General features: G+C 43.5%; 1 protein-coding gene across 3 annotated transcripts; it reads right to left on the bottom strand.

Moving 5' to 3' along the window:
- Positions 1 to 903: 903 nt before the first annotated feature.
- LRRCC1 (leucine rich repeat and coiled-coil centrosomal protein 1) lies at positions 904 to 24,616 on the bottom strand. Of its 3 annotated transcripts, none has more exons than XM_083450996.1 (19): positions 24,456 to 24,616; positions 23,136 to 23,341; positions 21,977 to 22,042; positions 21,325 to 21,492; positions 20,001 to 20,170; positions 19,675 to 19,875; positions 18,495 to 18,688; positions 16,821 to 17,016; positions 15,041 to 15,189; positions 12,442 to 12,646; positions 11,051 to 11,190; positions 9,490 to 9,691; positions 6,857 to 7,042; positions 6,506 to 6,680; positions 5,507 to 5,670; positions 4,192 to 4,400; positions 3,867 to 4,004; positions 2,742 to 2,877; positions 904 to 1,216 (listed from the first exon to the last, which is right to left on the bottom strand). In XM_083450996.1, the coding sequence occupies exons 1-19, from the start codon at positions 24,512 to 24,514 to the stop codon at positions 1,094 to 1,096; spliced, it is 3,087 nt and encodes a 1,028-aa protein (XP_083307122.1). In that variant the 5' UTR covers positions 24,515 to 24,616; the 3' UTR covers positions 904 to 1,093. The 3 variants fall into 3 exon arrangements, with proteins under 3 accessions (XP_083307122.1, XP_083307123.1, XP_083307124.1); XM_083450997.1 differs by having other exon boundaries at positions 11,051 to 11,112; positions 24,456 to 24,601; XM_083450998.1 differs by having other exon boundaries at positions 23,136 to 23,336; positions 24,456 to 24,537.
- Positions 24,617 to 25,078: the final 462 nt, after the last annotated feature.

A 25,078-nucleotide genomic window follows, 5' to 3' on the forward strand; every position in this document is an offset into this window, starting at 1 on the left:
AAATACTCCAGCAGGTGCAGGACATCCTATGGGGAGGACATATAATGAAGACTGAGTAGTGAACCTGGAATGCTGAAGGACTGGAAGGTGGGAAGGAAGCGCCTTCTCCGTTGCCAGAGCGAGCTCAGCATTTGCTTTCTCGTTGCTCCCATCACCTCTTCCAGCCTCAGCCTTTTGTCCCAGCGGCACCATCTCTCCTCAGCCGCTCACCGTCAAGTCTTCTTCGACCGCAGCTAAACCAAGGAGGGGAATTCCTGCGCGCCTTGCTCCACCTGGCACGGGCGCTCCAGAGCTAAGGGGGCACATCTGGCCACCTTCTCATGGCTCCTCCCACGGGCTTTCCTGCTGCGGGCGACTCTGCACGAGTTCAGGAGTGAGCGTTGGGAGTCTGGGAAGAGTCGACTTGGCTCTTCCCTAGACTCCAACGCTCGGCCAGGGACTCTCGGCCTGGTGCCCCTGAGAGCCAGTTGCCTGGTTGCCATGCACCCCTCACGCCCGCGGTTAAGACGGCCCTGTGTGTGAGCCTTCGTTGCTTATCTTGGCCTCACACTTAGCAGAAATAAAAACACCCTGAGGAGAGGGGAACCTTGTGTACCAGAGTGCTATGTTGTGCTGTGAGACAGTGGTTTTGGAGAGCATAAGAAAATTCAGAAACCTGCCACTCCAGTCAAGAGTGGGAAAATGTAGGTCAGTTGCTGGATGTGACGCTGTTGCAGCCATCCCTCCTGGCTTGGTACCTCGCAAGATACAGCAGTGGTTCCACAAGACCATATTTCTCACTTCCCCATATATAGGATTCTTCCTTTCAGCACTATGGCAGAGAGCAAAGACCACTTTTTAAAACCTTTCCAAGTTTCCAGAAGTTATTCAAGCCTTTGAATCGCCTCTTTAGTAAATCAGTAATTTAAGAAAGGTAACTATTTATTTTGAAAATATTATACATAAAGTGCAGATATAAGTCATGCCAATATGCAGCATTTTTTTTCAGGAGACTAACTTTGAATAAATGGCTAATGTCATAGTTGTGCCCATCAAGACTGACTATCTTACTGAATTTTGTATGCCTCTACAGGAGTGTCCCATTCCCTGTACTTCAGAGCTCCTGCTGAATGTCACTCAAAGCAACTGTCAATCGTTTGATTTTCTCTTCCATGGCCTTTTTATTGCTTGCAGTCTCGTGCAAGAGCTGACGCATTTCTTCTTCAACTTGGTAAACCTGAAATAAAATTTACATCTGTTATGAACCACACCTGTTGTAAACTTGTGGTCTGTTTGTGCAATGAAAGATACGTAAGATATAATAGGAACTTTTTCATTTTTTCTGAAGAGGTTATAGAAAGGTAGGTAGAAGTTTGAAATCGGCTGAAGAGGTTACATTTGCGAAAGCACCAACCTACATTTCATGGAGACTACGTAAAAGGTAACGCCTATCGTGCAAAACCCATTACACTTTAAAAAGTTAAATATATACTTTAAATGTATACAATATACAATAATGAAACATTAATGGGCTGCAACCAGGGAAAAGCATACATACAGCGGCTGATGGAAGCCGACTGCCTTTTCAGACTCCTCCCCTCAACACCCTCCTGGCTTAGTAGGATTCCCCAATTCAGAGGTTGTCAACCTTTTTGAGTCCGCAGCTCCCTTCACCAACTACATTCTCTCCGCGGCATCCCTATGGGGCTTAGGAGCCCTGTTATGTCACCCCTTGCCTACCGTGTCAGTAGCCTCTCACCCGTTCTCAAACACCCTCCCTTGTGGAGGCCTTCTCCCCTCTCCTTGGGAGTCCCTGGTCTCTGAGCTCCCTCTACACCAAAGAGAGGTGCCTCTCAGAGGCACCAGTCGCCTGCGGAGCTTATAGCCAGGGCTGCTGCAGTAGACAGCTGTGCAAGCCTTTGGGAGGCAGAGACACAAAAGGGCATCAGAGGAGGGAGGGAAGGAAAGAGGGACAGAGGTCAGTGTTGCCCGTGGCACCCCTGAGCATCATTCAAGGCACCCCAGGGTGCCCACGGTGCACTGATTGAAAACCACTGCCCCAACCCTTTTTGGGGGTGGGGAGGACACGGGCTATTGGGGAAGACAAGAAAATCGGCTTCTGCCAACCCTCTTCTGTAGGCTTTTATTAAATTCCATTCCAATTTTCAGTAAAAGTTCCTCACAAAGACAGAGGACCACTACCATGTACCTGCACTGATTAACTAGAGAAAAACATTCATTCTTAAACTAATTTCACTCAAACTTCCAAAAGTTTCCTAATGGGAAATTACAAAAAAAGGGTCTCTAGCAGTCCTTTCATTTAATTTTTTAAGAATGAACAACCAACCAACCACTGTTACTGAGAATTATGCAGTGTGCTTTTCTAGATCTATCAGTACAAATATGACTTTCAGCAAGGCATCACTCGTCAACCTTAAGGCCACATGAATATTCAGTAATAGGCAGCAGCCAGCCCATAGAAGCTTTACAGGTTAAGCCCCATCACCTTGAATACAGACTGGGAGTGAATGGTAGTGGGTGACATTGTCAAAAGAACGAATTTTATGTATTTTTTTCTGATCCAACTATATCAGAAGGTCGGCTTTCCATATCCTGCATCCGCTGATCATTCTTCTGCGGTAGCTGCAGTAATCAATGAGTTATCTACACATTGTTAGCAAACAAAAACTAGTAGATTTATCTGCTTAATGTGTTTTTTAAAAGTGAAACAACATTTGGGTGCTTTTAGCATTATCTATCACCTTTTCATTTGCTGCCGCAATTTGTTGTTGCTTTTCATTTGCTAACCGCAGCAGTTCTGCTTGATGCGCTGCTAGCGTTGATTCAAGTTGTCTTCGGAAAGCATCATCCATAGAATGCAGCTTTTCCACCGCTGCCCTAAACACAAAATGAACTCTTAAACCTTATTTCTATATCACTATTATTGAGATATGCATGTTGTGTGGAGAACTATTCTCCTACAGTCAGAAAAAAACATTATTTACTAAGTACATCCCAGTAACTCGTTCACATATTGTAAGCAGCATTTTCTGACTGGATTTTTTCTACTGTAATCTCAATTTTCTAGATATTTTGTTACAGAAACCACATTAGCAGAGACTGTGTATATATACACTAGAAATTTGGAGAAATATGTGAAGGGGGAAAAGCATGGATCTGTTGCAAGTTTAAACCATAAACTTCTGGGATGCCATCCATGCTTCCCATGAACAGAATTCCTTACTCAGGAACCTCTGCTGAAAGGAAGAGTTTGGGGGGGGGGGGAGGCAAATTTCCTCACCACCCACATTATTTCAATTCCTCTGGAGCAGCTGTTGGAAGGCAAAAGGGCCTATAGAGTAAGCAGTATCAGAAAAAAAAGGCTTCCACCACATACGTCCAACCAAAACCTCTATTGGATTGGAAGTCCTTCCGTGAATGGAAAGAACCCTTTTTATTTTTCCCCACAGATAAAACAGAAATGTACTAGGTTTCCACAGGGGAACTCTTTTTACAAATACCAACAGATATTTATGTCACCTCCTAGAGTTCATAAAATTGGGCTAAAGAATTGCTTTCAAATTTTGTCAGGCTACAGGTGGTCCTTTATGAATTTTCACTTTTAATTAGGGATAAAAACAAACAGTACTGTAATGACAGTTGTGAGCAACTTTCACCAATAGAACTTTCAATATATGCTATACTGCAAATGAAAAGCTTCCCCCAAAGCCACAACCGCCATTCAGGAAAGAAAATTTCTTTCTCTAATTTCTCTGAAAGACACCCTGTTCTGCAAGATCTTTCATGAAGAATACATACACCAAAAATCTGACTGTCTTGAATGAATTCACATTAATACAATCAGAAAGTCAAATATAGCAACTTACTTTTGTGCCTGAATACTTTTATCTCTCTCCTCAATCAGCTGCTTCTCTTTTATATCAAAATTTTCTTTCATTTGTTTGACTTGTGCTTCCAATTTGCTCAACAATCCTCCTTTATCTTGCCACTTTTTATTCATCGCACTGAAATGTAATGGACATTTTCACAGAAGCTTCAGAGACTTACTCGTGCTACAACGAAAACCATATCCCTACTTTTCAAGTTTTTGTAATAGAAAAAGAAAAGTTACAGCTTCCCATTCTGCCTCAATATAGCTTACTGACACTTTAGCATTACTAACATTAATTTAGCAGCATTACTAGTTAGTACCTATAAGTTTTCTTGATATCTTCAAGCTCTTCTTCTTTTTCCTGCAACTGCTGTTTAAGTTCCTCTTTCCTCTCATTTTGCCTTTCCAATTTTTCCATGAGATCATCCAACTGAGTCTCTCTTCCCTCTAGTTGCGCCTGAAGTCTCTTCTGCATTTCAGTACTTTCTTCACGATGCTTTCTTATCTGCTCATCTCGGTCCTGTGAGGCCTTGAGAACAATTTTATCAATATATTTGCCCTGGACCACAGCTAAAACTTCAAGGTGCAAAGTGGATCAACAGGAAAAACTCTGCTTACTTAGTCTCCTATAGTTAAAAGCAGAGGAAACTTGTCAGAAAAGAATGGCCATTATACCTCTATCACTGGTGGATAACATTTTGAAGACAACCCATGCACAATTGTTGTGCCATTTCTTTGCTTTCCCCTCCTATATCATTAAAGGTAAAGGTACCCCTGCCCGCACGGGCCAGTCTTGACAGACTCTAGGGTTGTGCGCCCATCTCACTCAAAGAGGCCGGGGGCCAGCGCTGTCTGAAGACACTTCCGGGTCACGTGGCCAGCGTGACATCGCTGCTCTGGAGAGCCAGAGCCGCACACGGAAACGCCGTTTACCTTCCCGCTTGTAAGCGGTCCCTATTTATCTACTTGCACCCGGGAGTGCTTTCGAACTGCTAGGTTGGCAGGCGCTGGGACCGAACAACGGGAGCGCACCCCGCCGCGGGGATTCGAACCGCCGACCTTTCAATCGGCAAGCCCTAGGCGCTGAGGCTTTAACCCACAGCGCCACCCACGTCCCTCCTATATCATTACAATAACTTTTATTGTATTCAATATCTGTAATGGTTCTAGGGGTTGCTTGTGCGTAAGCCGGTGCAAACACCTGGCTGGATTGCCTGAGTGAACCTTCTCTGTCCGGACAGCCACTCACCCGTGGCTGTCTCATTCGCTGGCAGAATCCATCAGTGGGTGTTTCTTAAACTTCTTCGAGCAAAGCAGCTCTTTGACGCCTAGTCTTCTCCTACTCTCTCTGCGCGAAAGCCTTCTGCGCAAGGAGGGCGTAGGCAGCGGAGGACCTCTACTCTCCCCGCTGGTCCCCGGCAAGGAGTCATGGGACCGCCTCGCCGCTTCCCCCATCTGCCCCCCTTCTCCACTGGTGCTACGCTGATTCTCTTCCCCAGAAGATGGGCTGTCTCTCCCAATCGCGGGACGCTCTCCGGAATCCCTCTGGATTTTGCTCTCTCCCTCTGGCACTGATGGCAGTTCCCTGACAGTATCTGTTTTCAGGCAAGTTTGTTAAAAAACAACAACCCTTACTTCTTTCAACTTTCTAATCGTTTCTGTTTGATCCTCCACTATTTTAGACTTAATCTTCAATGCGTCGTTGTTGCGCTCGTTTTGTTTTCTCAGGGTCTCATTCTCACTAGTTAGTACTTCTATTTTGGCTTCCAGTTTCCCCCGATCTTGAGCAAGAGATGCTCCTGGGGAGGGAGACACAAAACGAAGTCTACGTTTTCAGTGCTGCAGATAATGAAGTTAATTTGTCGTGTTAACAGATTGTAAAGCAATCAAAACCACCCCACTCTTCTCCGTGTCTGAAAATTAACATTGGGCATCCAGGCTTTCTTAAATGCCTCTTTGTTTAGGCTACTGTAGTAACCGTTTGAAAATTGTTAACCTGCTTAGCTTAAGAATGAAAAAGCACAGCCAAGTCTCATTAACAGAACAACCTTTTCTTAGTAAATAGTATTTTGGAAATTAATTTCTAGAAAATCATGATGATGATGAAGAAGAGGAGCTTGGATTTGATATCCCACTTTATCACTACCCGAAGGAGTCTCAAAGCGGCTAACATTCTCCTTTCCCCTCCTCCCCCACAACAAACACTCTGTGAGGTGAGTGGGGCTGAGAGACTTCAGAGAAGTGTGACTAGCCTAAGGTCACCCAGCAGCTGCATGTGGAGGAGCGGAGACAAGAACCCGGTTCACCAGACTGCGAGTCTACCGCTCTTAACCACTACACCACACTGGGGGAAGGACACCTAGACACTTTCAGCAGCTCTTATGTGTGTGATGCAGGAGCATGCCAGATTAGGGATGAATGCCTCTACTGTGTAAAGCACTACCAAAACATAAAGCTATGATGCATTAGGAAATAGATGCAAGCAATGCAGCTATGGAGCTTGTTGCCAGTACAGCCCACTGCAACACCGTTAGAATGTAGACACTTTGCATTCCTACAGAGGCTTAACATGCAGGTTTAAGTTTCACTTTGTTCTTTATCAGCATCCTACCAAAGCAGAATACAGGTATTTACCCTGTTGCGCCAACTCTTGTCCCCATATTTTCCTCTCCGCTTTTAATCCGTCGATTACAGATTCCTGGGCTGTTATCTGTGAAATAAGTTTTGATTTCTCCTGTTTAAGAAGCTCAAGTTGAATAGTCGCCTGTTTATCTTCCTCCACCATATTTTCAAGAGTTCGGATTTGACTCTGACAAAAAGAAAAAGGACACATGCCATTGTGAAAGAAGGCTTTCACTGTATTTGAAGCTGCAGTGCCATTCAATGTTTCATGCTGTTGATTGACAACAGTCTTCTGTGTATTAACACAAAATGCAGTGTACAGAATACAGCACACAAAAGTTAGATTAGCCTATTAACGCATACTCTCAAGTTGTGTGTCGTTTCTTGCTTCGATCTGACTAATTCTGCAATCTTCATTTTTTGTTCTTTTACCATGGACGTCAGCTCTTGGATGAGGGTGGCCGATTGCTTTTCTTTTTGCAGAGACTGAGCAAGAAGATGCTTATGTTCTGCCAGCTCGGCAGCAACATTGTCAAAGCCTTCTTTAACCTATTTCAGCAAGGGGAAACAAATTGCAAATTATTAGAAAGGTTATTGCTAGGTGTGAGTTATTTCTTACACAATAAAAACTGCAATGTAACTTTCGAATGAATGACAAGAGGTTAATTTGAAAACACATGGCATTAAACACTGAATATTAACTTGCATTTCAGGAAGAGAGAGGCTCAGTATTTATTCCAGATTATTAACTAAAAATGGATGCTGAATATTATCAGTTAGCAAAAAAAGAGAAAAGACTAAAAACTACAGTGGTACCTCGGGTTACATACACACTGGGTTACACACTCCGCTAACCCAGAAATAGTGCTTCAGGTTAAGAACTTTGCTTCAGGATAAGAACAGAAATCATGTGGCGGCGGCGTGGCGGCAGCAGGAGGCCCCATTAGCTAAAGTGTTGCTTCAGGTTAAGAACAGTTTCAGGTTAAGAACGGACCTCCGGAACGAATTAAGTACTTAGCCCGAGGTACCACTGTATATATAAAAGCTATAGTAAGTTCCTCAATTTAAAATAGAACTGAAATTAATGAAAGCATGTAGTATCTTAAAACGAACTTTTAAGCAGCTTTTCTTTGAGGATGCGGAAACTTTCAGGAAAAACATCATCAGTCATAATACATTTCTGAGCTGGAGGTGATCCATGCAAGCAGTATATGTTTGTTGAAGGATGTTTTCAAGAGTTACTTGAATGAACTGAAGGAAGTCAATGGCTAAGCATTTAAAACCAGAGTTCCTTCTACAGTGGTACCTCGGGTTACAACACTTCAGGTTACAGACTCTGCTAACCCAGAAATAGTCCCTCGGGTTAAGAACTTTGCTTCAGGGTGAGAACAGAAATTGTGCTCCGGCGGCGCAGCAGCAGCGGGAGGCCCCATTAGCTAAAGTGGCGCTTCAGGTTAAGAACAGTTTCAGGCTAAGAACGGACCTCCGGAATGAATTAAGTGCTTAACCCGAGGTACTGCTGTATAGCTAAGTCAGCTCTTCTGTAGGCACAGAAAAAGGGTTTGGAGTTGTTCAGGGGCGAGATGTAATGTAACACAAGTGGGCATCTACAAATGCCACAGGGCTTCTTCCTCCTCTCTTCCTGCCTGCAGTCCCCAAAATCTGCTCCAGAGAATTGGAGGATACTGTGCAGCAGATTTTGGGGGCACACAGGAGGGCTGGAGAGGCTTGCCTTGTTGTACAGTGGAACCTTGGTTTTCAAGAGTCTCGGAAGCTGAACATTTCGGAACCCGAACGCAGAAAACCCAGAAGTAATTGCTTCCATTTTTGACCGCGCCTTGGAAGTAGAACTGCTTCCAAGGTGTGTTTTTCATTTCCCCCCATTGACTTTGCAGCCAGCCCATTGATCCTCAGTTTTTGAACGCTTTGGAAGTCAAACAGTTTTCCGGAACAGATTACCTTCAAAAACCGAGGTTCCAGTGTACAAGCAGATTTCTGTTGCATAAGTGAGCAGCTGTTACACTAGAATCAGAAAAACAGGTATTTCTAAGAGTAAAATGAGTGTGCGGAGAATGAAGACTAGTTTTATAAGTCTTTTAAGCTTTAAGAAATCACTTCCTATAACACATTAGTTAGTTGCTAAAATACAATTATTGTGGTGCGTGTGCATTGTATTTTAGCTTGACACAATTTAGCTTGGCAGTATCTGAAAATTAAAAAATTATAGAATCATAGAATCATAGAGTTGGAAGAGACCACAAGGGCCATGGAGTCCAACCCCCTGCCAAGCAGGAAACACCATCAGAGCACTCCTGACATGTGGACTGATTTAAGCCAATAAAAAGACAAAGCCTTCAATCTTATGCACACTTACCTGAGAGTAAATCGCAGTGGGACTTACTTTTGAGTAGATGTGTCTAGGTTTGCACTGTCAAGTTTCTTAATTTTGTAACTTGACAAGTGCAATCCTATCCACGTCTACACAGAAGCGAGCAGTATTGAGTTCAATGGGATTTGGTCCTAAGTCAGTGTGTGTTGCAGCCTGAGTGTATCCTCAAAGTTTGCATAAAGGCACTAATCAATTTTATAGCAGCTAATTAACAGATATGTTTATTTAGCAAAAATTGAATTTGTTTATTTATTAAATTTGTATACTGCCCTTCATCCGTAGATCTCAGGACGGTTCGCAACATAAAATTACAATATAAAAACCCCCAAAATATATGGATCTTATTGATTGTATTTATTTATTAAATTTATACGCTGATATATCTTCCCCCCAAAGAAACCCAGGACAGCAAACACATGTGTGATAAAATAATGCAAGAAAAATAAAAACCCAGATAAAATAAAATGGAGTCCCAGAGCACAGACTCTTTACAAATGCGGAATGAACTTATTGTTGCAAATGTACTGCTATGAAAAAAGGACAATCATTTCTGTTTTAGCAGAAGAATTCCTAATATAGATCTCCTCATACACTTTCTATTTCTTACCTCAGTAAATCTTCTGGCCTCTATCGTTAATGCAAAACGAAACTCATCCTCTAGATCCTTATACTTTTGGTGCAGCAGAGTATTCTTCCCCTGCAGTTCTTTAATATGATGTTCGTGCCTCTGCTGCTCTCTGGCCACTTCTTTTGACAAAGCTTCTTGGAATTCTGAGCCGGTCAATGTAACTCTAGCTTCAAGTTCTTTTCTGGAATAACAAGACCTACGAGTAAGAAGCTACACAGTAAAATAAATGAGGAGTGCATGTCTGCAGATGGGAGTTCTTCCATACAGTGGTACCTCGGGTTACATACGCTTCAGGTTACATACGCTTCAGGTTACATACGCTTCAGGTTTTAGACTCCACTAACCCAGAAATAGTGCTTCAGGTTAAGAACTTTGCAGCAGGATGAGAACAGAAATTGTGCTCCGGCGGTGCGGCAGCAGCAGGAGGCCCCATTAGCTAAAGTGGTGCTTCAGGTTAAGAACAGTTTCAGGTTAAGAACGGACCTCCGGAACGAATTAAGTACTTAACCCGAGGTACCACTGTACTTCTTAGTTCTTAGACACCACGTATGCAGAGATGAGGCGCAAACAGTTCTTGAGATCACAGATGTTAATTCAGATACAAGACTGCCTGGATAGCACTTCACTTACAACCATTTCTTACCACCAGGACTTGCTCCCTTTAAAAAGGCATCTTTGGCTGTTTATAATCTTTCTAAAAACAGCAAATGGTAGTTTCGGTTTGCTGGGAAAACCTAATGAATTCTTCTGTATGAAGTACAGAATTAACTGTCTCTGCACTCTCTCTCTTTTAATAGAATATTCTACTGTCTGATCATGGGAATAACTACATGCAGAAGGTCTAGCCTTGGCTGTTATGCCCAACCAAGGAATTCCACTTTCAAAATTTGCAAAATGCTTTCCACAAGAGAAGGTGTCTGAATTAGGAAAAGATAAATTTACAGCACAATCCTAACCACAACTACTCAGAAGTAAGTCCTACCAACTTAAATGGGGCTTTAGACTACAGCTAAGTGTATGGAAGTGAGAGCTGGACCATAAAGAAGGCTGATCGCCGAAGAATTGACGCTTTTGAATTATGGGGCTGGAGAAGACTCTTGAGAGTCCAATGGACTGCAAGAAGATCAAACGCATCCATTCTTAAGGAAATCAGCCCTGAGGCCTCACTGGAAGGACAGATCCTGAAATTGAGGCTCCAATACTTTGGCCACCTCATGAGAAGAGAAGACTCCCTGGAAAAGACCCTGATGCTGGGAAAGATGGAGGGCATAAGGAGAAGGGGACGACAGAGGACGAGATGGTTAGACAGTGTTCTCGAAGCTACAAACATGAGTCTGACCAAACTGCGGAAGGCAGTGGAAGACAGGAGTGCCTGGCGTGCTCTGGTCCATGGGGTCACAAAGAGTCGGACACGACTGAACGACTAAACAACAACAACAAGTGCAGCCTAGGCTATTTTCAACAACACAAAGCTGAACTTTTTTTTAAAATGCACAACTAATGTATACCTGTGCTTTCTGGATTGTCTTCAGGCACATACCTGTGTTCCTGCTCTCTCCGCATAAGAAGTTCATGGACTTGTTCAACCTTCTCTTTTTGTTGCTGCAAAGAAATTCGAAGCAATTGCACTTCTCTCTCAGAAGCTGAAACTTTTAATTCTGCAGCTTGAATTTGCTTCCTCTGTGCAATGTATCAAAAGGAGATAAGGAACACTCTATCATGGTTGCTGAGAGTTGGTACTACAAGCAAAACATCTTGGCGGAGCTGCCAGCTTCACCATGAGACATCATGGAAAACTCCTGATGTTCATCTTTCTGGCTAGCATGTACTCCTACCCCCTAAAAAACCCACGTAGCAATTGGGCTTGAAAACAGCCTTTTGTCAGTAGCAATGCAAAAGAGTTTCAAGTCAAATTGCCATGCAGTTGTGTGTGTGTGTGTGTGTGTGTGTGAGAGAGAGAGAGAGAGAGAGAGAGAGAGAGACTGGCAGGCAGGCAGAGGCAGACAGATTGAAGATGGAGAATTAAGCATCAATATTTCTATCCTCAGCTGCAAACTCCATGAAGATCTGGCTCTGGTTTTGCCCTCCTTTCCTATATCTGCTTTTTGATGTAGCACAACTAGCATGTGGCGCTGGGAGTTGGGCAGAAGCTACCATGGCTCTCAGGCTGAAAGAGCTTCCCCTCCCATGGAATACACTTTTACATTACTCCCCATGCCCCCCAATCACATCTTTCATTGTTTGGCTCACACTCATATCCACAGTACCATTCAATAGCTTTATTCAACATAAAGTTGAACATAATTAGCCACACATCCCTGCAATTATACAGGAAGCTTTTGAAGGTATTTCAAATTTCAGTGATGCCCTGTGCAAGGTCAAGGATAGCCCCCCCCCCAATCGCCTTCCGTTCTGCTTAATACACTATGTATGTCATAGTTGTAACATTATGTGGCGCCCCCTAGGCTCAGTGCCCACTGTGGTGAAACTGATTGTGCTGCCCTATAGCCAACTCTGGCTTTTGTACGAATGGAGCTGCACAAGGTTTACTATGCGGCAACCATTTTTCCAGCTGTAGAGATTACAGGAACTGGAGATGGTGATGCTCTCCCAATGCAGCCAATGCAAATGCAGGGTTCTTTAGTTCTTTGCTCGATGTCATGTTACATCAGCAGTGGGAGAATGAAAATGCTGACACTCCAGTGCTAGAACACACCAGATAAAACAGAATCTTAACATGCCAATGGTCTTAACCAAAATATGCTCTAGAAAATGTTGAGTTCCAAATCTATGTAGGAGACCGAATTTTGGCAGGTGCAACTCATTGTGCAGAGGTGCTGAGAGATAAGATAAAATAGACCAGTTCTCCCTTACACCTGATTAACTGAACTGTAAGTACTAATTTTCTTCAGTGAGAAACAAAGGTTGTACCTCTGAAGCTTGCCGCTGTGCTCTTTGAGTCTCCACTTTGGACAGCGTTTCTTCTAAAGTCTGAAGTGCCTTTTGTTGATCCTCCACTTTATGTCGTGATTGATCTAATTCCCTGTGAAGTCGTTCAACTTCGTCTTTCAGATGCTGAATGTCCACCTGAAGTTTGGTTTTCGCATTTCTCTCTCTCAAAACCAGCTCTTTTAGCCTGAAAAACATCGCATTTGTTCAGAATCTCAACTTTTTCAAAGTAAGAAGTGGCACGGTTTAGGAATGTATGAAGAGATGCCACCGTAGTATTGTATAGCTTTCGATACTCGGTGTATCACTTAAGGTCAAATCACAGTTTGCATTTCCAAAGCATATAGGCAAGCCATGCTTTAAACCTGCTCATCTGCTCCCCAACTCCCAGTACTCAGCTTCTGACACTCACAGAACAGCAACCTCCAGAGGCAAAGGGCCAGACATAACTATGGCTTGTCCATTCAGATATCATGCCAGAACAGTTCAGCTTCCTTAACCATGATTTGGCATGATGTCTAAGTTGAGCTATAGTTAGACAATGGATTTATTTTTTACTTACAGTGGTACCTCAGGTTACATACGCTTCAGGTTACAGACTCCGCTAACCCAGAAATAGTACCTCGGGTTAAGAACTTTGCTTCAGGATGAGAACAGAAATCATGCTCCAGTGGTGCAGCAGCAGCAGGAGGCCCCATTAGCTAAAGTGGTGCTTCAGGTTAAGAACAGTTTCAGGTTAAGAACAGACCTCCGGAACGAATTAAGTTCTTAACCCGAGGTACCACTGTATTAAAATTATTATATATCAGCTTTCATTTTAAACACCAAGGCAGATTATAGGAAAATAAAAAAGCCATTTTAAAAAGCTGTATCAGCAAACATCAGTTGCTATTAAAATAACCAGAAATGCTAGGATTAACAGTCAGGAAAAGCTTGGGTGAAGAGGTATGTTTTTAGTCAATGGCAGAAACACCCAACCGTAGGTGCCTAAGTGATCTCCGGTCAAATTACTGTTTCCTACAGTATTTGTCATGCTCCCAACCTAAGCAATGACTTGTATTAATAGTTCATAGAACTAAGTCTTTAAGTGAGGAGGGGAAAGCTTTTCCAGAAGGGCAATGAGAAAGCACTCAAAGTTCAAGAGGCAGAACTGTAAATATTTAACTCAGGAGTTAAATCATCTGCCTAAAACTACTGGCATATACTTTGGCATCCAGCTTTGTGCAGTTTCAGCATTTCTGCATCAAGCTTATAGAAGACCTTGTGTTGCTGTATTCCAAGTGAGATTCTAGTGCCCATGCTAAATTGCAGGGTTTCAGAGAGGAGCATTTTTCAGTCTTACCTGGAGAAGCCAAGGACTGAGCATGGAACCTTTCACATGCAAAGAATGTTCCTCTACCACTGAGCTATGGCCTCCTTGTCAAATCCTGTTAGCCAGGTCCAGGTATGTCCATTAGGGTTGTGCATATTTCAACATTCCCACAAGCACAGAACACACAAAACTTGACAATAGATGCTGAATTCAGCAGCTTGGCTTTCACTTTCCTTCACAGAAAAACAAGCAACTTTTCTGTTCTTATAGGCTGAAGAGGATGTGGAATTATCCGAGTGACAAACATTCACAAGAAGGTGAGTGGGAACTGCAAAGGTAGCTTAATAGCAAACACAGCCCAATATATATTTTAAGTGGGCATGGTCATCATCAGGAAATAATGGCCTGATTCACACATTACACTAAGCCATGGTTTGTTTGACAAACCACAAGTTTGCCACATGTATGAAGTTGTCCCACAGATGATCACACAAACCACTTCAGAGGATTCTAGAAACCATGGCTTGTTTCTACAAAGTTTGTTCTGCAGCTGCTATGGCCTTTGTAGTTTGGTGATCAAACAAAACTTAGCTAAGGAAGGGTTCGTATGTAATGTCAAGTCACAGTTAAAACAAACCAAAGTGCACAAGCCAACAGCAACAAACTATGTCTTCACATATTGTTGGCAGTAACAAACCATAGTTAAGCCACAGAGAAGGGTTCAGCTGATTTTTTAAAAAGCCCATTGGTTAATAAACCAAGAATTAGCATTTTGTGCAAACCAGACCAATATCTGAAATGCAATGTTGTAAAAGTAATATTCTTTTTATGAAGGATAACTATGCATAGAAGTTTTGCAGATAATCCTCAGAGTTATTTGCATATATTCAAATGCCAGAAGCGCTAACAAGGATTTTTCAAACACACTTCAAAATTATTTGAAGGCAAAGTCAATTATACTATTGCTAATAGTATCACCCTGATGACAAGGTTGATCAGTTTTCTGAAAAGCTGCACCTCCATCCACCATTGACATAATTTGTTCTCCCATTGAAGGGTAGTAGCACAGAACAGGATTGTAGAAGATTTATAGCCTAAAACACGCCCAAAGTTATTGATTTGCAAATAAACCCACAGACACCTGCAGAAACTAGTTGTGTTTTATTTCTCTAAGATACTCCCTCTCTGTTGCCTGAAAAAATGCAAGTGGGGGAAAAACTGGTACTAAATTAATTTTCAGAAGGTCATTTGAACATGATGGATCCTTACCGATCTGTAGTATACACGGCCATACTTTGAATACCCTTTTCTTCTTTTGCTTGCTCCTGCAGCTCTTTGATATTTTCTCTCAGTTTCTTTTCAGCTTGTTCAGCCTTCCACCTTTTCTCTCTCTCCTGATCCAGCTCTTGAATTAGTGCCTGAACAAGACAGAGATCCCATATATTCCAAAGGAGAAGCTACAAATGCAGAAGAATTGCTTCTACTTAGAAGAAAGATGGATGCATTTTGGGGCAGGAAGGGTGTTGGCGCTGAAGGGAGATGATAGAGACCCACTTTATTCTCCCAAAAGATAACGTGCTATATGGCCATGACTCCAACACTGCAGGCTGCTACACTATAGGAAGGGTTTGAAAACACTATAGGAAGGGTTTAAAAACACTATAGGAAGGGTTTAAAAACTAAGCTACTAGACAGTTAAGGCAAAGGGGTTGCTTTCACTTAACAACTAACAAATCCCAACTTTAAAAACCAATATTGGGCATATCAAGAAATGATCTACTTCAGGACCAGGTGCGCAGCCTGGGAGTCATTTTGGACTCACAGCTGTCCATGGAGGCGCAGGTTAATTCTGTGTCCAGGGCAGCTGTCTACCAGCTCCACCTGGTACGCAGGCTAAGACCCTACCTGCCCGCGGACTGTCTCGCCAGAGTGGTGCATGCTCTAGTTATCTCCCGCTTGAACTACTGCAACGCGCTCTACATGGGGCTACCTTTGAAGGTGACCCGGAAACTGCTATTAATCCAGAATGCGGCAGCTAGACTGGTGACTGGGAGTGGCTGCCGGGACCACCTAACACCGGTTCTGAGAGATCTGCATTGGCTCCCAGTACGTTTCCGAGCACAATTCAAAGTGTTGGTGCTGACCTTTAAAGCCCTAAATGGCCTCGGTCCTGTATACCTGAAGGAACGTCTCCAGCCCCATCGTTCAGCCCGGACACTGAGATCCAATGCCGAGGGCCTTCTGGCGGGTCCCTCATTGCGAGAAGTGAGGTTACAGGGAACCAGACAGAGGGCCTTCTCGGTAGTGGCGCCCACCCTGTGGAATACCTTCCCTTCATATGTGAAGGAAATAAGCAGCTATCCTATCTTTAAAAGACATCTGAAGGCAGCCCTGTTCAGGGAAGTTTTTAATATTTAATGCTGTATTGTTTTTAATACTTGATTGGGAACCGCCCAGAGTGGCTGGGGAAACTCAGACAGATGGGCGGGGTATAAATAATAAATTATTATTATTATTATTATTATTATTAAGCTCCAAATAAGTAGAAGAATGAAGGTCAGCAAAGGTAAAGTCTAGTAATGCTGGAAAACAAACAATGGGTTTCATAAAAGCATGAGAATGTCCGAGTGGCAATGGTAGTCAGGTGCATATTGCAAAAGAAGAGCCAGTTTTGAGGTTCAAAACAGCAAGTAGAATGCTGAAGGTGCTGGTGCAAGGAAAAAACATGAGAAAGCAGATGTGAGAGATGTACTGCACTTCAAAGTTTAGTCGCTCTCTGTACCATAAGCTGCTTCTGAAAATATCTCTACAGATGTATTTCTGTGATCCTATAGTGATATCTATAAGCAGATTCAGCTGCAAGAGATCCTGTGCTCAGTGGACCAACAGCTAGAACACCCATGTTGCCTTACAAGTTTAGGGGTTCTCTCCACTTCGATTTAGAAAGTTACTCCTACTTCTGTTGATCAATATTTATATTAGTGCCAGTTTTTATGGCTAGTGTGAAAACCAAGTACCTTGAAATAATAAAAGAGTAAAATATACCTACCCTGTAAGTGGAATCTTCTTGAGTACTGGAATCTAAACGTTTTAGTTTTTTCATTTGGTTTTTCTGCGCACCCAAATTCTTGGGCGATTTCCCCACTAAATCTGAGCTCAGAACTTCTGAAGTTGGACTTGAAGTTTCTTCCTCTTTAACATGAGATCCTCGAATTTTTGACTTTACACAAGTCTGCTCTCCTGCCCTAAAACGATACAAAAACTCACACATCAATATGTGGACAAAAAAAGTTCCACATGTTACCAAATGCATTTAGAATGCCTTCTAAATACCGTATTTTCTGCTCCATAAGACGTACTTTTTTCTTCCTAAAAAGTAAGAGGAAATGTCTGTGCGTCTTATGGAGCGAATGTGCGGTCCCTGGAGCTGAATCGCCCAGGGGTGAAAAGCAGATCATGCTTTTTTCTTTTTGAAAGAGGGAAGTGGGTGTTGAAACAAAGCCGCTGAATGCAAGCGATCGGTAGCGAGATAAGGGACGCTAGCAATAAAGGAGGCTGCCTGGGAGGGGAGGTAAAGACAGCAAACTTGCAAGGAGAGGAGACAGGAAAACTAAATGAATGAGGAGAGAAAGTAGAAGAAAAGGAGAGCAAAAAACTGCTCCAGCTAAGGAAAAGACACGAAGGAAAACAAGAGGGAAGGGAGTGTTGAAAGGAAGCAGCTGATCGGTGGGATTGGGAGAGAGATAAGGGACGCTAGGGGAGGCTGCCTGGGAGGGGGGAGGCAAAAGCCCATGGATCCTTAGGATTTTTACTCTGGGTCACCCCAAATTCACCATCAGATCACATAGCATGTCCACGGCTACAACCTGCACCCAAAAAATTACGCACCCACTGTTGTGTGGGGCCGCAATGGCACAAAAACGTGGTTACAAAGCTCAGATCCACATGGATTCTCAGGATTTTTGCATTGGGCTCCCCCAAACTCACCATCAAATCACATGTCTGTGGCCACAGCTATGAACCACAAAAATCATACATCCACTGTTTTGTTCAGAATATTTTTTTTCTTGTTTTCCTGCTCTAAAAACTAGGTGTGTCTTATGGTCAGGTGCATCTTGTGGAGCGAAAAATACAGCCCTTAAAGGAGAATTTTCTGTGCTTTTACTTGATCATAAACGAGCACACAAAACCATTTCTGTTTTATTTTTAACACCCAAACTGCTATCCAATTGAACTATTATTATTATATATTAAATTTGTATATCGCCGTATACCTGCAGGTCTCAGGGCGGTTCACAGGATAAAACCATGATATAAAAACACAGAATACATAAAATAAAGACAAGAACAACGCCCCTCCCCAACCACATTTTAAAAGGCCATTGAATGTCAGTCAACCAAAGGCCTGGTTAAAGAGGAACATTTTTGCCTGGCACCTAAAGGTGTATAATGAAGGCACCAGGCGAAACTCCCTGGGGGAAAGCATTCCACAAATGGGGAGCTATTGCAGAAATGGCCCATTCTCGTGTTGCCACACGAGGCACAAAGGGCCTCACAAGATAATCTCAGGGTAACAACTAGAAGTACCTAAAAAGTCCACTGAAAACATTATTTTAGACATGCCTATTCAGAAACCCACCAAGTTCAATGAGGCTTACTCCCAAGTAAATTGATAAAAGACTGCATGTGAATATGGAAGCACACATCAACAAACTCAAGATACCTGTCTGAAATTTTGCCTCTCTGAGAATGGTACTTTGTAGACGAAGTGGCTTTTCGATAACTGGGGATCTTGCTCCTTTTATCTACCTTTCTGTTCTCTTTCCCACTTTCACCACCACTCTCTGAAGTGAGATCTGTGTCCCTTTTTGCTTTGAGAACATTAAGAGCAATGCCAGCCTTTGAAGTATTAGTCACCTAAAAATAAAAGGATTTAGAGCTCATTTTTTATCTTACTTGATCTTTAGACCTATTACTTTTAGACAGTCTTGGGTAGCTGATTACACTGAATGCCACTTACAGCAGGATAATCTGTGAAAATGTATTAACTCCAAAAGTAAGAAGTGTCCATTATTACTTCAAGCAGCAATTAAGCGAGGTTCTTCTTCCCTTTAAGTTCCCAAAATACCCAGCCTAAGCTCCTCAACTGCAAGCTTCAGCACTTTCCACTCAGACCATAAGAACAATTTTGCTCTCAAGCACATGACTCATACTGCACTCTGAAGCTTATTCACACTGCAGTTCTGGGACTACAGAAGCTCAAGTGGCTTGTTGATTATACTCTGCCTGAAGTCATGGACTACAGACCTTTCAATTCAGACCTTTGGTATTAAAGCAAGGAAAATGAGCCAGAAGCAACCAAATGGGGGGAAAATGGGTGGGGAAGTCAATTGTTTCAGGCAAGTCAGCTGGTAGCTTTGCTGCAGTCATCCCAAGTCTCTATAATAAGTGCACAAGATATAAACTATATCTATGTCACATGGAGCAACTGTTTCAATTGTAACTACGGCTGGATCTACACTGATCTGTAAAAATGTTATTAAATATAACATTATATAACTCTCAATGCAGTTTCCCATTGTCAAAGGCTCGCTGCTCCACAGTGCCCTCTGTTGTCTCATTTTAATAATGCATTTTAACGTTATAAACAACCAGTGTAGATCCATCTTACATTTGGGGAAGATCTGTAGCTCAGTGGTAGAACACCTGCCTTTCAGAACAACCCAAGTTTAATTCCCGGCACCTCCAAGTCAGGCCGGGAGAGATGCAAGAGAAAGTCAATGTAGACAACACTGAACTAGATGGGCCTACTGTCTGACCAGGTACAAGGCTGCTTCGTATGTTCCAATGTTCATCAGCAAACAGATATCTGTCAAGCCAGAGGGGGAAATGTAAACTGTTACCTTTTCCAGCAGCTGTGATATCTGATCCTCTAGTTTTTTTATTCTCATGTCACTGTCCAGTTTAATTCTTTCTGGCTCGGAAGAGGATATGCCCTCAGGGGAAGAGATAGTGGCGGGCCAAGTTGGCGTACAGGCACGCTGGCGAAACTGAGCTAACACCTCATCAATACGGGGTGTCATCACAGGCAAATTGATACAAGTCTGTTTAAAAGAAACAAAGCATAAGTGATGGGGAGCGGGGGGGACGACGTACACTGCTTTGACATTTTCAGAGACAAAAAGGCCCCCCTCCACTGCCCCCCCCCCACACGCAGGAGTCACAGCACCTCATCTTCATCTGCAGGAGAACCGGATGAAGCCAAGCAGTCCAAAAGGCCTTCTAAGCACATCAGATCTGTTGAATTTGCTTCTGCCAAGTTTACTGGTTCACCAAATATATTCCTTCCATCTAGGATGGTTAGCTGGGGTAAAGCCTGCAGGAGGATCTCTCTGTAGCCTAAGAAGAACAGAGAAGCTATTAAGCTCCATGCTTCAGTCTAAACATCACCAACAGTGAGGCAAATTCATTTCAGTATAGCATATCTGACTATCCCAATACCAGAGGGATGGGGAACCAGTTTCCCTACCAGATGCTTTGGGCTACGACTCCCCACCATCCCAAACAATTGGCTGTGCTGGCTGAGGCTGATGGGAGTTGGAATCAAGTACAGTGGTACCTCGGGTTACATACACTTCGGGTTACATACGCTTCAGGTTACAGACTCCGCTAACCCAGAAATAGTACCTCAGGTTAAGAACTTTGCTTCAGGATGAGAACAGAATTCGTCTTCCGGTGGCACAGCAGCAGCAGGAGACCCCATTAGCTAAAGAGGTGCTTCAGGTTAAGAACAGTTTCAGGTTAAGAACGGACCTCCGGAACAAATTAAGTACATAACCCGAGGTACCACTGTATCTGGAGGGTCACAGGTTCCCTATCCTTGTATTATCTGAAACATCATTCACTGAAGAACTAAATTATAGGCTCCAATCCATTCCCAAGATGTTTTTCTGGCAGCCGAAAGCCTCAACCGCTCGCAGAAGGGCTATTTCTGAATGGAGCAAAAGAGCACCGCATGAGAAGATTTCAAAGCAGTTCTGCTGTTTGTGCAAGCTCTTTCTCAAGACTTTTTCATTGTTAACTGAACTTTATATGGTACAGTCTGTGTCTTTCTTCTCAGCATGTTTTTTTATATTGCAATGCAGCCTTATGAATATTTTGCTTATTAAAATACTTATAACCCGCCCTATAATGGATCTCAGGGCGGAATACGAAAACAGCAAATTGCAAACCTGCTATAGCCATTAATTTTAAAATCAAGCAAACATCAATACTAAGCTGCAGTCAAAGGTTTCCCCGGTGCTGAACTAAGATCAACGCTAGCGTCAGCCTGGCCTCTGAGGGGGAGACATTCTATAACTGGGGTGCCACAGCCACGCTGCAAGAAGTCTTCTACAACCTTAGCACAATAATTCATGGGCCAGCACTTGTGCTTTTCTCTTTCTGCCAACAGTTATCTGGATTCAAGTCATGATCTGGTGATCAGCTGGAAATGCCGATCTTCAAAATGCAAACAGAGTGAGTCATAAATGTTTCCTGTGCACTACTCTTACCTATTTTTGCACACACTGGATTACTTTTCCCACTCTTCTCCAAAGAAAGATTTGACAGGTACTGTAATCCCACCAAGCACTGGAGTAAATGGTTAATATTACTAATACAATTGCCGTGTAGCTCAAGAGAACTAATTTTAAAATTGGCTCCACGAAGATACAAAAGTCCTGTAAAAACAGACACAGTATGTCAAAAAACCATTTTCAACAAGAAGGCGTGTAAAGACAAGGAAATCCCTTCTGGATCAAGCTAAGGGCCAAATGTGATTCTCAACAACTGGAATTTGGAAGTACAGTGGAGGTAAAACATAGACATCATGGTTTAGTAACCATTGATGGTCTCATCCTCCTTGAATTTGTCTAATCCTCTGTTGAAGCCATCCAAGTTTGTAGCCATCACTGTTTCCTGAGGGAATGAGTTCTGTAGCTGAAATGATGTGTTATGTGGAAAAAGTAATTCCTTTTAGAATAAACCACTTTTCTTCCTTTCCTTTTGTAAAATACCCCAGGAACACTTTATTGGCAATTGTTAGATGTATGCAGCAGCAATAACAATTCTCGCAAAGCCGTCATGGGAGTTAAGTCACATCAAACATAGTAAGACTTACTTCCAAGTAGATATGCAGAGGGATGAGCTGCAAAAATCTCTTACCTGTAAGGTCATGTATGCGGTTGTAAGACAAATTCAACCTAGTTAAGTTAAACAGCTTTTCCAGTCCTGGGAAAGAAAAGGGTAAACAAAAAAATCACTGACCACAAGGATCAGAATATATGCCATTAAGATAATGTAGAAAAAAGATAAAGTCGCAACAGTTACAGGGGTCCACAGTTTAGGGTTGGTCGGCAGCCAAGCCAGAATTTATGGTTACTGTCTCTTGTTCCTGACCTCACATTATGTCCCTACTGTCCTGGGCTCCTTTGGGAGGAAGAGTGGGATATAAATTTAGTAAACAAATTATGTCTCCAGTTCTGAGGTCCAACACAATTGTAAGACGACACTCCCACCACTTTCTATCTCAGCTTGGAACTGGGGAAGGAAACAGAGGATTGTTTGAGGACTGGGCTAGCAAAGCACTTGAAGCATCTTGACAGGGTTGCCAAGAACCACCATAGGAAGCCCCATAGGAAGGTGGGGAGGAGAGGTTTCTTCCATTTACAATTAATTACAAAACAAAACAGCATGTGTTTTTATAAGAATGTTTAACTAAGTCCCGGTTCTGGGAGAAAGGCAGGATATAAATGAATAAAAGAAATAATAATAATAATAAGTTTTTGGAAGTACACAAGCCAGTGTGTTGTTTTTGCACGAGAAAGGAATAAGCCACAAATCAGTTGTGGGGAACTGGATGTTGCTGAACTACAACTCCCAACATCCCCAGTCACCGGCTATGCTTGTTAGGGTTGATGAAAGCTGCAGTTCAGCAACATTGGGAGGGCCAGAGGTTCCCCACCCCTGCCATAAACTAGAGTTTGCATTGAACAAACAGTAAATCAGCACACACTACTGAACTGCTCCTCCTGAGCACAAGCAGGAGCAACAAACTACAAGCCTTGGCTTATTGTTAACATGTGAACCAGCATTTGGAGTTTATCTCCTCTCTAAGCAAACCAAGATCTGAAGCCTAGCACTGGTTCACACACTGTAATAAGCCAAGGCTTGTGATTTGTTACTCCTGCTTGCACCAGGGAAGGAGTACAGCAGGAGCGATCTGGAAGCTTGCACTAGCACTGGTTTTCCGTGTCACCCAAACACAGTCATTACATGCAACATGCACACTAGGAACAGAAAACCAGTCAAGCCAAGGACTAACCTTCAACCTTTGTTATCAAGTTGCAAGCTAAGTTTAAGGTACGCAGGTTGGTCAGGGAACTCAGCCCTTCAATCCGATGTATGCGATTGGATGAGAGATCCAGATGCTGCAAGTTCAACATATGATCAAGACTTTCAATTCTGGAGATCTGGTTACAGTGCAAGTTGAGCGTGTGAAGTTCTGAGCTTAAAGGTATCTCTGCTAAACTACAAATGAAAAAGCAAATGATATTAGGATGTAATAATTTTTTTGGGGGGGGGGGATAGAGAATCCTAATTAATAAAAATAAGCAGTAAGTGGCCTATCTCAAATAGTCTGCAAGGCAGGTAAGCATGGTCATTTCCAGTGCTCAGGCCTGGCTCTCTACTCTGGCTACTTGTACTCAATTAGGCTGCACCCGCTTGGGGATGAAAGCCAATGTGATATATGACCAGCTTTCCGCTTGGACTGGGGAGAGATGCAAGTTCAGATCACCACACAGCTGTGAAAAGTCAATGGAGGATCCTGGGCCAGTTCTTCTTTCTCACTGCTACCCCACAGGGTTGTTGTTGTGAGAATTAAATGGTGGAACTGCCCATGCATTTTCACCCCGCTCTTCCCGTAAGGTTCATCTCATCACAACTTCCAATCTTCACAAGCCTGTGAATTAGGGCTATGCGCTGTGGGTTAAACCACAGAGCCTAGGACTTGCCAATCAGATGGTTGGTGGTTCGAATCCCTGCGACGGGGTGAGCTCCCGTTGCTCAGTCCCTGCTCCTGCCAACCTAGCACGTCAAAGTGCAAGTAGATAAATAGGTACCACTCCAGTGGGAAGGTAAACAGCATTTTCGTGCGCTGCTCTGGTTCTCCAGAAGCGGCTTAGTCATGCTGGCCACATGACCCGGAAGCTGTACACCGGCTCCCTTGGCCAATAAAGCGAGATGAGCCCCGCAACCCCAGAGTCGGCCACGACTGGACCTAATGGTCAGGGGCCCCTTTACCTTTATGTGATTAGGACGGCCACCTGTCCATTCACTTAACCTTCATGTCTGAATGGGAATCTTAAACCCAGGCCTTGCTGGACAGTTGGTTCCGTTGGGACATTCAATATACTTCCAACTAAGTAAAGGAACGCTCAGCGGAGCAATTTGGGGCCATTAATGTTAAAATGTCCCCGGAGCCTCCCTTCCCTGGATGCCCCAAGCTTCTTTCGCTTGATGGTTCATCCTGCCCTGCAGGGACCCGAACCAACGGATTCCTGTATTGCGAGGGTTGGACTAGATGATCCCTGGGGAGCCCCGCCCAACTCTACGATTCCGTGACTCCGCTGCAGCCGCTCACCTCTTGACGCCTTTGTCCATGAGGCTGAGCTCCCCCAAGGCCGCTCCGGGCTCCGCCATCCCGCTCCCGTCGGCGCCGCCTCTTCCCTCGGAGCTGCCCCTCGCCCTCAGCCGCCGCGGCGTTTGCCGCCCTCCGCTTCAAATCCCTCCCACCCCGTCGCTGGGACAACAGCGCCCGCGCAAGGCATGACGGGAAGCTCGAAGCTCCTCCCAGCGGCTCTTTCCGGCGAGCGAGGAGAAAGAGAACCCCAGCGCTATGCAAAAAAGGACAGACACGCACTTCGTCTGAGCCCTTCCGGGACGGAAGTAGGATGCGCCGCAAGACTCTGCGCGTTTCTCTTACTACAGGAAGGGAAAGTGAGGGGTAGTGCTTGGGGCTTTGCGCCACGATTCAGAAGGGCCGGGGCTCTTCTCCCCCACTCAGTTTCTTAGGATTTACCTATCTCTCAGGTTGTTTGGCAAGAGGGGGAAAGGTGTAAGTCTATGGATAGGATAAAAGGTGATTAAAAACAAGACAGTTCGTCCTCCACTTTCTGAGTTTTTTAAAGGTGGAAAACGAGATTTGTAAATATATATAGATAGCAATGTAAAGACATGTTGTCAGTGCAACACAGCCCATGCAAC

The sequence above is a fragment of the Podarcis tiliguerta genome (genome assembly GCF_965153285.1).
Source record: "Podarcis tiliguerta genome assembly, chromosome: 7".
Classification (NCBI taxonomy): domain Eukaryota; kingdom Metazoa; phylum Chordata; class Lepidosauria; order Squamata; family Lacertidae; genus Podarcis; species Podarcis tiliguerta.